Source organism: Plodia interpunctella, chromosome 13, assembly GCF_027563975.2.
Source record: "Plodia interpunctella isolate USDA-ARS_2022_Savannah chromosome 13, ilPloInte3.2, whole genome shotgun sequence".
NCBI lineage: Eukaryota > Metazoa > Arthropoda > Insecta > Lepidoptera > Pyralidae > Plodia > Plodia interpunctella.
Window position 1 is genome coordinate 5,937,219 of NC_071306.1, and position 14,975 is coordinate 5,952,193.

A 14,975-nucleotide genomic window follows, 5' to 3' on the forward strand; every position below is an offset into this window, starting at 1 on the left:
ATCCGCGTTTCGGTAGAGTGAAGTCTCTTTTCGTCCTGCAATTTGGTAGCCCAAAATTCCGATCCATACATAATTACAGGTCTTACAACAGCTTTATAAATCTTACCCTTCAACTTTATCGGCAACTTTGGGTCACATTTTATTTTCAGTGGGTATTTTATTTAAAAGATGTCAAAAGTTATATGAGCATGAAGGTACTTAGTTGTTTGATTTAGGTATTCAGTCAAACAAAATTGGAATTCTAGCCAGTAAGTAAGTAGTTGCCTTGAATTTGCTCTATTTCAGGTAATTTAATTTAGGTAAGTATTTTAACTAATATTAATCATTACGAATACACGTGTATAGCTGGATTATGTACGTGACATAATTTCCGTGTTTACGTATGCCGTATAGAGGGCAGGACACAAATAGCTTATGGAAGGGACGGCGTAAGGGATCCCGTGGAAATTGACCCAAATTCCAACAGGAAGATTGTCGTCTGTCATCATTTCACGGCTAATTAACTTTGTGATGATCGAAATAACGATATTTCATTTTAAGCTACGTAACAAATTATGTTATCGTTTTTATATTAGATTTTTTGTGATTTCAGTGCATTTGACCTCAACCAAGCTGATGGAAAGGCAGTGGTAAGATACCTATTACGCGCAAGCTCAAATAGGCCTGTTCACTCTTGCTTGAATATCATTAAAACGTAGGATTAGGCACACAGCGACGCGGAAAAGGAATTACTTCTTGAAATTCTACGAAATATACTATAAATAAATTTTAAAATAGGTAGTAAGTATATTCCCAATAATTTTTTTTACCAGGTAGTTACCTATAATTGGAATTTTATTAAATTCTATATATCAACCGGTCTGACTCTACGCGTCCGTCACCACAGACTCAAAGGGAGTAGTCAACATGGAATTAGTAAGTACTCGGAACACTTACTAATTCCATGGTGGTCAGAGACATTACAAAACGAGGTACTACTACTACTAGTTTTTTTGTATCCTCAAAAATCCATAGTACCTTTTTAATGGAACAGTAAGTCATCGTTGAAAGCCATTGTTTGGTATTGGTTGCTATGGCATCGACCTTGCTGGCGTCACATCCCAATTGTTATGCAAATGATAGGAAATGCTGCTTCTTCACTGCTTATCTTTGAAGGTGAAGGTTGCTGACGAGACATGTCTCGGTCATTGAGTTGTATTCGTATAATGACCTGCCTTAATATTTTCTTCTTTTTTAACTTTCTTAACGCACCCATTGACTAGGTACATAGGTACTCAGTAAAATTTACAAACTAAAAGTATCATGTTAACTTTTTTTTGAAGAGAAAAGATAGAAGTTTTAAAATAAATATAAAGGTATCTATAGAGCTATATATGGTGGCTATAGAGGAGTGCAATGGCGCAGTGATTAACGTGCTCGGCCTGTGATAGTGGCGGTTAAGACACTATCACTATGGTCGGTCATCGGATGGGTGACCAAAAATCTGATCAGCTTATCCACAACCAGCCAATCCACAGTTGGCCCGCGTGTTGGGTTATACTCCTTATCCATCCATAAAGCCCATGCCCCAGCAATGGTGATGTTTAAATGGCTATTGATGATAATCATCATATATAACATAATGATAGCTAATCTATTGAATCATGTTCACCACTATTACTACCAATCAGAGAACAAAACAATGTCATGAAATAAACATGAATAATCATAAAAAAGATGTTTATTTTGTAAACTTGTAAAAAAAATACAACATTAAGTAACACCTGATAGTCCTACTTCCGCAAACAAGTAAGCATTATATTCAAAGTTTGTGTCAAGTTCCCAAGCACTTATGTACACATCTAATAATTTGTCATTTCTGCAGTGAGCAACATTTTCTGAAAAAAGAATTTAATTTGCTTTAAAAATTATACCAATACCAATATACCTATATACCAATAATATTAAAATTGTTATATGTTTAATTAAAATGTGATATTAAAATACATATGTTATTGGTTCCAATTTTAATATTATTGGTTCCAATATATCAGTGAATTTTTAATACTTTCATGAATGCACATTAAACACTATAGCAGTTCTAACAATTTTTTTGGAGTCTCATTGTGAATGCTCAAGTTTAAATTTTTTAACTCATGTGTAATCTATATTGATATATAGATTACACATGAAATGAAATATTTAAAAATATAACCAATTTATTAAACACTTATTCAATGTTCACCTGCAACAACTTCTTTCAATTTACATTCCTTTTGTAGAGATAGGCACATCTTTTCCACACTATCAGAAATTTCTTTAGTTGTCCAAGTGAATATGACTGGTTGATCAATGGGAGGCAGCTTTGAAAGTGATTTTAACTGATTATTAAGCAGTATTACCCCTGTAAAAGAATATTTTGTTATTTAAAATAATATTCTTAAATTAAGCATCATTTGTTTGAAAACAAAATTCATGTTGAAACAGAGAATATTAAATGAATACCTTCAACAATATGTTTCATACCATCGACCGCTTCAAGAAGGCCCTCTATCAAAGGCTTCAGCTGGTGTGGATAGTAATCATCTGCACATTCATATAATTTTAATGCACTAATGCCCCTACAGAACTTTGAACCTTTTTCTCTTATTCGAGCCCAATCTGATAGTAGACTGTGTAGGTTAGATACATGTGTGAATACAGTCTTTGATGTACCGGGAAAATCTTTATTAGGAGTTGTTATTTCTGGAAAAAACACAAAATTCAAGTGAAACATAGACCAGATTTAATTGAAGTGAAGATTATAGTAGATATATTACAATTTTAAGTTACCTCTAGGTGTAAAACTTTGTGTAGAATATGGGCTATTGACATGAGTATGGGACATTATTATAATAAAAGTATATTGAAAGAAGGTAAATAAAAAGAATCACATGGCATGGACTTCGAAAACAAAATAAATGTGATCAACGAAACTTGGTGTGACCGAAAACTTGAAACATAATTAATTTCAAAGGTTAATTATTTACTCTTTGTTGGATTGTATTAACAACAATACAACGAAACAAGAAAAGATGAACTAGGTTAAACAAACGACGTGACACTGACAGTACCGACAGTTCTAAACTTTGGACAATCTGGGCAAGTGAGTGTTAAAAAAAAACGATTTGAGATAAAACTGAACTGTCAATGTCTAATTGGATTTAACAGTCACGGTCACGGCGTCCAACCAATCAATCCATTGTTGATCCCATCAGATCGGGCATCGCATTATCTCCAATACCCAGCTCAATGCAAAAAAAGCACCTTGCTTTATAATTTTGATTTGTTTTGTTCCATTCCAGTTTAGTTAAATTTTATACGATTTTAAAATAGAGTATAGTGTGATTTCTAGTGGTTTGGTTCATATTATATTATCCAAAAGAATTTTAGGACATTGGTATCATTGAGACTAATTACCTACATCTCCAAAACTAGTTATGTCAGGACCGATTCAAGACGTTGTAGAAGAAGATGCAGCAGACTTACAATTTCCAAAAGGTATGTAAAATATTTCACATGAGATTCATTTTTATATAAGATTTCATCTGTGTGACGACTGCATATATGTATATGTTTGGTTGTTTTTAGAATTTGAAAATGCAGAAACTCTTCTAATATCTGAAGTAGACATGTTATTAGAACACAGAAAAGCCCAGAATGAATCTGCTGAAGAGGAGCAAGAATTCTCAGAAGTTTTCATGAAAACTCTAACATATACTAACATGTTCAAGAAATTTAAAAATAAGGAAACTATTGCTGCAGTGAGAAAGTATGTATTACAATTACATGTAAGACAAAGAAACTTTGAAAAAGTTTAATGAAACAATCAATACCTACATATATGTATATCTATAATAGATCTTTACAATAAATACACTTATGTACAAATATATTCCAAAGGTTATTTACTTTTTCATTATTATATTTCTTATTTCAAAATAGACACCTACAACAGTCTTGCATTTTCCTTACAGCCTGCTTCAGTCAAAGAAACTTCATAAATTTGAGGTTGCAAGTCTCGCTAATTTGTGCCCAGAGACCCCAGAAGAAGCAAAAGCTTTAATACCCTCTTTGGAAGGCAGATTTGAGGATGAAGAGCTTAGGATACTGTTAGATGACATTCAGACTAAACGAAGTTTGCAGTATTAGTATAATAATATTACATTTTAAAATAGGTAAATAAACATGATCAATTTTAATTTTGTATTGTTTTATTGACCGACTGATTTTGATGAAATTTAAAAGGTAGGTACCTATGTAGAAGCTGTCAATAGAATAGTTCATGGGGCAACAAAATCGCTTAAGTTGTTTTTGAAATATTCACAATAAAATGTATTGTGTATGTGAAGTCTAAGTTCGCGGCGAATAACTAGTTTAAAAATATTTTATGGTTCCATACCTCGAAGGATAAACCTGAAGCTTTATAAGTCCACTTGTGAGCATTTGTCTGACTTTCACATGTTGTTTTCTAAACTACTGAATTTCATTTTTTACAGTCTTTCTGCCATTGATTTAAAATTCAGAAGATAGATGTTACAGGCCTACAAACAAGACAGGAGCTCTAGTGAAAAATAATCTTGACAATAAATCATGATTAATGTAATGAAGATTAATTTTAATGTTCATAAATCAAATTACAAATGTGGGGTAATATCAGTGAAACTAAATAAAATGCTTAATTTAAATCAGTCTGTATATTGGATATGTCTGCAATACAGCAAGATACATTACAGTGAAAACAGGTAAAAGTGATAAAATATTGGAAACAAAAATAGTAATTAGAATTTCTTCTCTGAAACAAAACTATAATAAAACCATTCTTATCATTACTTAAAAAGTAGATACTATTAATATTGATGTTATTTAATGCCTCTAACTAAACAAGCCTTTTGTCATGCATCACAGGTAAAAAAACTAAAAGAATTTTTTTATCAATAAACCTCAACAATTTTAGATAACTAAAACTCAACAACCCTTTGATAATTTCCTTAATTCCTAATTTTGTTGCCTAAACATTATTCTTTAACAAAATGCCGAACAAAAGGCTTGCCAGAATTATAAACTTATATCAATGGGCACTTTTGGTTTAGTTTAAATGTTAGTATTTAATCTAATATCATAGTAATAAAAATTACAAACTTATCAATCATCTAAAAGCAAACTTTAAAATAATATTAACTGTCTATAAAAGAATCATTAAATCTAGATCCTAGCCATGTTACTTTTTACATCTTGCCTGTCTCCTACCCAACATATAAAAATATCTTATGTACTTTTTAAAAGATTTGGGACACCCAAAATAAAGATGTCTCAAGTTAAGGGTTAGCATTCAAGTGACGAGAGTTCTAACATATTTAAGGCTCCCCGCATGGTACCTTTAAAAGGGGACCATATAGCACACATTTATTAACAGCTAATAATTTTATGGTTCAGTTTCCTAAAAATTACTAATCCTTAAATTAGGTAACATTTTATTGGGAGATACTTACATAAATACTAAATTACAACCTGGACCTGTGACATAAGTATTGTATATTGTTAGTAATGCAAATATTGATTGTATTGAACCGTGGGGTTCTAAAAGCGACATGGAAGCTGATAGGAAGCAAGGCATATAAAGCATGAAGCTTACACTATTACATATGTGTTCATAATGAAAAACGCGCAACTGAACACATTCAATGAAATAATGGAGGATATTTTAAAACATTATATAAATATAACATCAAACGTGATTTAATTATTTTGGGGTTTAGTATGTTCCGATACTACAGCTACATATTGCACTTATTTCAGAACGATCTATTAAACATTCAGATTTTAAATACTGGCTCGGTTTTTCTTCCATGTTTCAACTTTTACCACTAATAAATTAATATAAAATGTGCGATAATGAAACAAGTTATCAAAACATAATTAAAAAGAAATTCTCGCTTATTAGCACTGGACTTTGGTTAGCTGAATCCAGTCCGATACAGTAGACAGTGTTCAGGTGGCCACGGGGTCACAAGTCAGTCACTGTACACACCTACACTATGCAGCACCTTCAATAACACTTCTCAACTCATGGATACCGTTCACTTTGTGCATCTTGTCTGTTCAACATAAATACCACAGGGCGCCTAAGCGAAACCAGTACCTAAAGTTGTCAAAGTCACAATCAACACCACAGAGTACTTACTTCTTACTTACTCTTCTACTTAACGGAGTATGAATATAAAGTGCTCCGTGGTCAACACCCATATTCAAACGATTCACTTACATAACACATTAATTTTCTGAATTTTACTGAAAAATCAAAATATACTTATATACATAAGCAACTGGAAATATAAAATCACAATACATTTCAAATTCGGCATGTACCATAAGTGGCTCATAATAAATTTTTGTTTGAGCAATGATAGATTCAAAATATTCTATTATCCAAAGGTGAGCCGTGGAAAATATATATTTGCCGTTACCGTCATTTATAAAATATTAAAAAATAATTGCGTACGTCCAAAAGCAGATCTAATTATTTTATGTAAGTTGTCAACATTCTACATTATCAGTCTCGATGTTGAAAATGCATTTTGGCCAAAATGAGAGATCTAACTGGCATGGTCCGTCTTCCTTAACGAATGAATACCGCAATACACGCCTCCGCGATACCTGATACAGATACTATGACATTGGCCTCTACAATTTTATTTCCTTATACGGCTAATACAAACTGTAATTACAATTCTAAATGGGTGAAAACATTTTTTATTCACGAAACGATTAAGTAATTTAGGTCTTCCAAACAGGCACTTGGTATAGTACATTTACGCACTGTCAATATACCTGTATCAAAGTACGAATAAAGTTTCAAAATTTCAGTCTATTTTCTTACTTTCTCAAATTCCACGAGTTAAAGCTCTTTACAATAAAAAAAAGGTCTGCCAAGCAATCGATCATGACGACTATCGATAATATTCCGGCCATCTGAGAAAATTGGTCCAAGATTTTTCCGAAACACTAAACAAAAGTTAAAACTTACATTGAGAATTAAATGTTACTAAACAAATTATCCTTACAACAACACACTCACTTTTGCTGTGTATAGTGTTATGTACACAATTTTAAATAATACATAAAAATGAGATCAAATATATATCCAGTCATAACAAATGAGATGGTGTAGCTGGTATAAACAATACAAAGTAATGTATCTTATCATTTTCCATATTTTTACAACACATTCCATTACTTCAGCTCAAACTAATATAACATCCATCTGAAAATTGTTTGGTTTAGTTTTTTTTTTAAAGTTTGAAATTACATTGCTTTGGTTCTTTTTAGAAGCTATTCACATTATGTTTAATACAAGGGATATTTTATACTCTCTCTCACTCATGATTTGATATAAATTGACAATCACGCAATAATTCAAGTATCAAAGGAGTCGGGTCGTGCGGAACCTCTAACGATTATGATTATTGTCATAATAGAGTATGAAACACATACAATACATATATAATACAAAATGTTACGTCATGAACGCTACTCTTATTTCCTGTAGGGTATAAAGCTGTTTGAAAATAATTCGCATATACTACTGATACATATTGTACAAATATAATGCTCACGTATAACATTGAATTGTTGTATTTCGTTTGCAAAATTAGTATTAAATATTTTCGTCTTCTTTAATTACCATAACATAACACGCTTCAGCATAATTATGGGGAATAGTTGTAATAGATGTAAAGTTTAAGGCCATGCTCACCCAATCAAGTTCAATACAATCGTGCTGCGTACGTGGTGCATACGCACTTGGTGTGCACGGGCCTTGAAGAGGCAAAATCTAATGGAATTCAAAAAGGTGTTATTAACATTCCCATAATTACGTAAGCGCACGTAGTTATACATATTGTCACGACTATAATTCAAGAGAGGGACAGAGATATGTGTCATATCAACATACATTTTTATATAGCTGTTTTTTTTAGCCGAGCTATGTGCTCAGAGCATATACATACGGTTGTTTATTTTAATGAATGGCAAGATCGAATATTCTTTTGCACAACAAAAACAGTTAAAATTGCAACTTATTAACATTTTAATTAGCCAACCCGGGTTTTTAGGTACATTTGAGCCAATGATTTGTGTGTGCATGTGTGTGTTGGCAAGTGAGGAAAACAACGGTCACATTTACCTTTTTAATGAAATGATTGGCACCAAGCCACGTTTAGCATGACAGATACGATCAATTTGTATATAGATTCGTGACAAGGTAGGTGTTTGATGAAATTTAATATCTCTATCCGGGCCTCCAAGGTGTTTGATGAAATTTAATATCTCTATCCTGCCATGTTACACAATCACATTAACGATGACTAAAATAAGACGTTTTACATTTCTATCTTGCTGATGTTGAAAGCAATCATTTCCGTTTTGATTGTGTATGTGTGAGTGTTACGTGTAGGTGTTAAGTGGAAATGATTGGACTCGCATTAATTAATGCCTGTCCAGATTGCGTATTTAACACCTATACTTAACAAAATGCAAACTATTATACTATATTCAATAACTATATTCAATGTTGCATGTTGACAGATGATTTTATCTGACAAAGAAAAGTGGGATAGCGACTAAACATATCTCAGTAAAAAAAAACAAGAAAAATAATAATAATTACACGTACGGGTCGGGAAAATTTTTTGTTTTTTTTTTCATTTGACAAAGAATAGTGAGATAGCAAAAATTTTCATTAAAAAAAATTGCATGTGAATTGTTTCTCGAAAAAAAAAAAATAGTTACAAGGTCGTCGGGCCTCGTCAGTGTGGATGGTGGGGTCAGTGGCGGGGGTCGTGCGGCTGCAGCGGCTGGAAGGCGGAGCCCTGCGAGGGCCGCAGCGTGAAGCCGCCCGCCGCCGGCTTCAGCGACAGCGCCAGCGAGTACGAGCCCTCGCCCGCGCGCAGGTTCACCTGATGGAAAGAGGAAAATAATACAAATATATTTATTTCTCACCACTATGGTGGTGGTCCAGTGGTTAAGACAGTCCACCTGTAATCAACAGGTCCCAGGTTCAAATTCACATGAATTTGTATACAAATGTGACTCATATAATAGTAGTTTTCATAGACCACCACTTGCTTCCGGTGAACATGAAACATCGTAAGGAAACCTGCACACTGGTTGACAGCTCTAGTTCAGTATTGTCAATGTGATTACTTGTCACTAAATGCAGTATATAGTCATATAAATTATGTCAGATGCCTTTAGGCGACTTGAATAAAATCTGACACCAGTGTCAGCAATTAACACATTTGAAAGAAGAAATACATATATTTGTAAAAATTCTGTACCTTTTCACAACCATCGGGAGGTTCGCGTGCGAGGAAACGATTGATTTGTGGCGAAGTGCCCAACTTGGAGCCGTCCAAGTCCGGAGACGAACAAACACTACCACCTGGAAATGTTAATAATTTATAATACTTTGTTATATACAAAATGGAAAATTATGAAAAGCTACTTATTGCGAAAACAATTTTACGTTATAACTAATTACTTCTACTTAAAAAAATCCATTAATATTGGTTTTGTAACTCTGGTTACAAATAAAATCTATAATGTTTTTGCATTCTAATTATAATATTATTCATATTGAAGAATAAACTTTGTGATTAATCTTTATATATTAGAAATCCCTATTATAACAAAAATAATAAGTCACAATTGACTAATTACAACTGTTACATAGTTAAATATCTTTTAGACAAATATACATTTAATTTGAAACACCTTATTTTCTTTTCTGATTTAGCATTCATTATTCTTATACGTTAAGCAGTAAACAAAAATCACATAATTTATCTTCAATCTAAATAATTAAATAATTCTAATCCTCAAAAGCACAAAATAATAATAATAAAAAATATGAAACACCATGCGAGGAGAATTGAAAATAATTCTGGTGCTTTGCTAAATATTGCTGGGGATTGTCTAGAAGCCATTAATATATTCAAGAGACCTGTCGCTAGCAGTTCCGCGGAACCCTCGCTGGATAGCGACCCTCGGGATGGTGGATCTATACCCACAATGTTTTCATTTACTTCTCACAATAAAACAACGACATATTACAAATCCTTATTGACATTATTATTTTTTCTTTTTTTGTTGATCTATGTATTTTAAGCATATAATTTGAATTTAAAAATGATTGAATGCAAAAGCCAATAAATGTGTACGATGACTGACATACAAGTCAGTGTGCCAATAGTGCACATGCATGACTGATGAATATGAATTCACTTAATTGATAATTCTGAATTATTATTTTTTTCAGGAACATCCATAACCTAGTGTTAACTGACTGAATAATACAAATAAGTATGTGTGCTATTGACAAAATAACTGTGATTTTTACCAATAAAACAAAAATACAGAATTAATTTAGAAAAAAGAAACAATCTTATAATATGCAGGCCATTTATAAAACCTTCCTTCAAGGAAGAATTCAATAGAATTTTTTTTCGTTTTGTTTTGAAAAAAAATTGAGAACACTATTTTTAGAAAAAACAAAGTATAAAAGAAATGCATATGACGCTCATTACTTTAATTTTTATAGACAAAATCAAATTACAGCCTCGAAACTCTTGGCTCTGTCTATCCCGTAACGAAGAATAAGTAATGATATTCTCTTTCTCTACTTCTTCTTCTCTTTTGATTTGAGAAAAATCACACATTTTGTTCGGGTGTGACGTGTCAGATTTTAACAAGAAAAAACAGCTTTTTAGTTTACCTGATGAATGTGTGGTATGACAGAGGTCGTGCGGCGTCTGCGTGTTGACCGAGCGTCTCAGCAGCTCCGCTAGGGGCGCTCTGTGACCTTCCGGCGTCACCTGCCAAGTAATGACAAAATAAAAATAAATAAATAAATATATTAGGACAATTCACACAGATTGAGCTAGCCCCAAAGTTCGAGACTTGTGTTATGGGATACTAACTCAACGATACTATATTTTATAACAAATACATATATAGATAAACATCCAAGACCCGGGCCAATCAGAAAAATATCATTTTCCATCATGACCCGACTGGGGATCGAACCCGGGTCCTCTCGGTTCAGTGGCAAGAACTTTACCACTGCGCCACCGAGGTCGTCAAATAAAATGGTAATCTCTCCCACGACATAGCAGGTGGCAAAGGAAAGGAAATGACAGAAAAAATGAAGTCAGTTAAAGCAGGCCAATCAGATTTAAAATATATAATTTTTAATTTACTGAGATTGTTATTGTATCTTTAGTTTTAGTTTAGTTCATTTTATTTATGCCCCGAAATATGTGTTTAAACTCATAATGCACAGACCCAATTTAAAATGGAATTTGGTAAAGGACAATGAAAAAACTGTACCTTATCTCGTAATCGGTCAAGATGTGGAGTTTGTGTTCCACTGGCTGGGTAGAGCACAAGCTTCTCAATCTCCTGATTGAGGCCCTCCACTGAAGACCGCGCCGCTCGCAGGGGCACGCTTCCCGTGCTGAATCGTGACCCTGAAACATACATAATGTGTTGCATGTTACTAGTTTTCATGCCTCAGTAAACAAATGATGAAAGGTAATTGGCTATTTTCCAACTAGTCAAATCAGATATTTTTTTATATTGTCAAAAACAAAATTTTATATGAAGCTAACAAGCAGAAAAGCCATTATGATTACAGTGTACAGAAAACAATTTGTTGAGTGACGCCACCCTAGAATAGGATCATATCTTCCAGTGGATGTCTAACAAGGCGACTAAGGGACATATGGCCTTGACATGATAGGCAAAAATGGTATTCTCAAGATGTTATGGCGGCCGGTTGTAAAATCACAAACGAATCTTAAAAAATTTAAGGTTCATCAGGTAGTAATTGCAAAAAAACAATGACCCCCAGCATAGCAGTGTCACAACCTCAAATTAAGTAACACGCGAGAATGAGCGAGTGTAAAGAAAAAAATCACATTTTAGGTTTACATAGAAATGTATCTTACAGTAACCAGGGCTCATTGATTGGGCTGAGTCTCCAGACGCGGATGGTTTGTGAGGCCGCTGCAGGCGACTCCGGCGGAAGCGATCTAGCTTGTCGTCATCGGAGCTCCTGGAGGACCGACCTGACGCTCCGCCACCGTCGTCAGTCTGCAAACAGAACAGAACAGCTTATGAAAGTCCTAAATCCACTGAAAAGTAGTTATATTTAGAAGAAATGTAAGACAGCATGCAATGTCCCGTTCCAGGCGTCCCAGTTCCTCGGTTATTACTACATAAGTATCTACATTAGGGCTTGGGATTATATTCACAAGCAAAACTAAAATAAGAACATAGTTCCAGCAAAAGCCACTTGTTAAGTTCTTCACAACAATTTTCCCCAATGCTTCGGTACAACTTTATTAGAGCAATTTTAAGTTTAAGTTGATGTTGATTGTATCTGTAATATGCAGATTATGTTTTTTTTATTAAATTATGTTCAAACACAAATTAAATTGTTATAAATATATAAAATAGTAAGTAAAATAAAACATACTTGAGTGGATTTATCAACTTGTAGCTGGCCTGCATGTAGGTAATAGTCCCTTGACCACTGCCCCTTCTGATACAATGTGTCCAAAGATGCTGTTCGCCGAATCACATTTGAACCAAAACGTCCTTTGCCTAAAAACACAAAATTTTATGTTACATAACAAATGAAAAGTTATATATCTTATTCAATCAAGTATCTCTGAATTATGAAGTAGAATTATATAAAATTTCAGCATTCAAATGACTTTTTTTAAATAGCTGTGACTAAACCCCAGTCCCCTGATAACACAATCTGGAGGTGTGGTTTCCTACAGTACCCAAGGACAACAAGTACTTGTACAATTCTATTATTGCAATAGAATTTACAGGCATTCTTATGTAAAGGTACCATTAACATTGTCTTCAAATAAAATCAAAATTTCTAAACTGTGTTTCATCTTAGCTTTTAATGTCATAGGTATGTGAAAATGTGATCTACTCCTGTTACTGACCAACCTCTATAATAAATGCATAAGGTAATATCATATTCTATTGCTATAGTTGGAGTCACCTGCTGCACAAAGTAGACACTATGCTGTTATAACTCATATAGGATATAATATTGGATACAAAGAATTCTTTATGGTAGTATTGTCCAATCCAAACTGTCAAGGTCAGTATTCCTCAGGCAATTATATTTACCAAACTGTCACCTTTTTCCTCACTACTGCAGTATCTACTGTAGTAGTATATTGGCATTATAGGTTAATTAATTTTAAAATATCACCTATATATGTTTTGAGTTTGCAAGTTATTCAGTAAAAAGTAAGTACACACCTTTATAGTTTACAGCCCCAGGGCTTCTCTGTCCCGACAGCGCGTGATCTGGAGATATCCGCCGCCACAAGTTGGTAGGAGACAGTGTGGGACTGTTGCCTGTACTTTTCTTCAGCCCACCACTTTGTTTCATCACAGAAGACACTGGTAATGTCGCCCTCATCGGCCCTTTGCCGACCGGGCAATCAGACTGTTTTCTTACGCGTCCTGACATTTTCGCCGATTCAACACTATTTTATTTTAAAACTCCTTAAAACTCAAACAAACCACACCTGTACGAGCACGTAACCAATATTGAATACCGACGCCGCAATGATTCTATGTAGAAAAATTCTTATTGGAGGCCCGATAAACAAAGCTTGAAAAAGTAAATACAAATTCTTATTACGCAATCCGATAAAAGAGAAGTTCTTTGAGTGTTCCCAAATAAAATAATGATTGTACTTAATGTTCATCTAGCACTTATTATATAAAAACAGAATTACAAAGCGAACAAGTCACATTTTTTCTACACAATGGATGAAAAGCTGACAGTTGACAAGGGACATCGCGCCATTCCTCTTCTTTTTTCCAGTAAACATTGAAATAAACAATACTTTTAACTATTTATAAAACATTCGACTCTAAATTAACAAAAACTATAATAAGATATGAAAGAAATTGTGTTATTATACATAATTTGGAATTATTCGTTGGCATTGCAATTAACAGCTGATTACTCCGCCATGATAGTTATGTTATCTTGTCTTGGTTTCACAGATTACAGACTTTTATGACAACAATGTCTATGGTTTTTATTTTTATTACATATAACAAAAATATACCATTGACATGCCTGCCTGGCCTGTGCCATTCATTGACCAATTTTAACAATAAACTACAGACAAGAACATTCTTCAATGTAAAATGTAATGTTCTCTTATTTGTGCAGTAAAAATATTTTATCAGAAAATAAATAGTAAGATTCGTAAATGCTCCTTTCACCTGCACTTTTTATTTTCTTTCTACACTCAAGTATACACAACCGCACGCTTCTTTATCTATTTTATCATTTCAACCATCATCGATAAATGGGAATATATAGGGTGATATGGTACCCGACCCCGAAGGATCGATCGAGCCTTGCGCTGCGCTGGCATCCCCAACCAGGAATAATCAGAGCCGCGCGCGGTGCCTTTCTAAATCTATCGGAATAATAATCCCATTCTAAAAGCAAATACATAAAAAAACTACCCTTTGCTAATAATATTATTTATAAATACGGGTAATAAAATCACTATTGTCTTCGTTAACCTCGAAAATTCACCTGTTATATATATAATGCGACATAATAATGGCCACTTATTTCTTTTTGGCAGTACAATAAAATGTGATAGAAATACAATTATCTTCAATCTTCATTAAACCTACTAGAATCATAAAAACTGTTAGGTCTTTTCTTACGCTAAATTCGGACTTCACGGCGTCACGTCACTGCCTCGAATGAAACCTCTTGTGGCACGGGAGTCTTCGTCGGCCCATTGTGGACATACACATTTTTCTTCATTGTTTAGAATAAAGATATAAGTAAACCGCACACGCACTCGTATTATGCTAGGATACGAAAC

At 33.6% G+C, this 14,975-nt stretch overlaps 3 protein-coding genes across 4 annotated transcripts; 1 reads left to right on the plus strand and 2 right to left on the minus strand.

Moving 5' to 3' along the window:
- Nucleotides 1–1,702: 1,702 nt before the first annotated feature.
- LOC128674667 (uncharacterized) lies at nucleotides 1,703–3,064 on the minus strand. Of its 2 annotated transcripts, none has more exons than XM_053753408.1 (4): nucleotides 2,812–3,064; nucleotides 2,506–2,724; nucleotides 2,225–2,383; nucleotides 1,703–1,877 (listed from the first exon to the last, which is right to left on the minus strand). In XM_053753408.1, exons 1-4 carry the CDS (start codon nucleotides 2,864–2,866, stop codon nucleotides 1,753–1,755), a joined length of 558 nt encoding a protein of 185 aa, XP_053609383.1. In that variant the 5' UTR covers nucleotides 2,867–3,064; the 3' UTR covers nucleotides 1,703–1,752. The 2 variants fall into 2 exon arrangements, with proteins under 2 accessions (XP_053609383.1, XP_053609382.1); XM_053753407.1 differs by having other exon boundaries at nucleotides 2,485–2,724.
- A 150-nt stretch (nucleotides 3,065–3,214) lies between these two features.
- On the plus strand, nucleotides 3,215–4,624 carry Polr2D (RNA polymerase II subunit D). Its single transcript, XM_053753410.1, has 4 exons — nucleotides 3,215–3,519; nucleotides 3,610–3,790; nucleotides 3,996–4,196; nucleotides 4,518–4,624. The coding sequence occupies exons 1-3, from the start codon at nucleotides 3,459–3,461 to the stop codon at nucleotides 4,168–4,170; spliced, it is 417 nt and encodes a 138-aa protein (XP_053609385.1). The 5' UTR covers nucleotides 3,215–3,458; the 3' UTR covers nucleotides 4,171–4,196; nucleotides 4,518–4,624.
- A 76-nt stretch (nucleotides 4,625–4,700) lies between these two features.
- On the minus strand, nucleotides 4,701–14,118 carry LOC128674666 (glucocorticoid-induced transcript 1 protein-like). The gene is made up of 7 exons (XM_053753406.2): nucleotides 13,369–14,118; nucleotides 12,557–12,684; nucleotides 12,027–12,171; nucleotides 11,407–11,546; nucleotides 10,793–10,892; nucleotides 9,357–9,460; nucleotides 4,701–8,975 (listed from the first exon to the last, which is right to left on the minus strand). Exons 1-7 carry the CDS (start codon nucleotides 13,580–13,582, stop codon nucleotides 8,844–8,846), a joined length of 963 nt encoding a protein of 320 aa, XP_053609381.1. The 5' UTR covers nucleotides 13,583–14,118; the 3' UTR covers nucleotides 4,701–8,843.
- Between the last annotated feature and the right edge of the window lie 857 nt (nucleotides 14,119–14,975).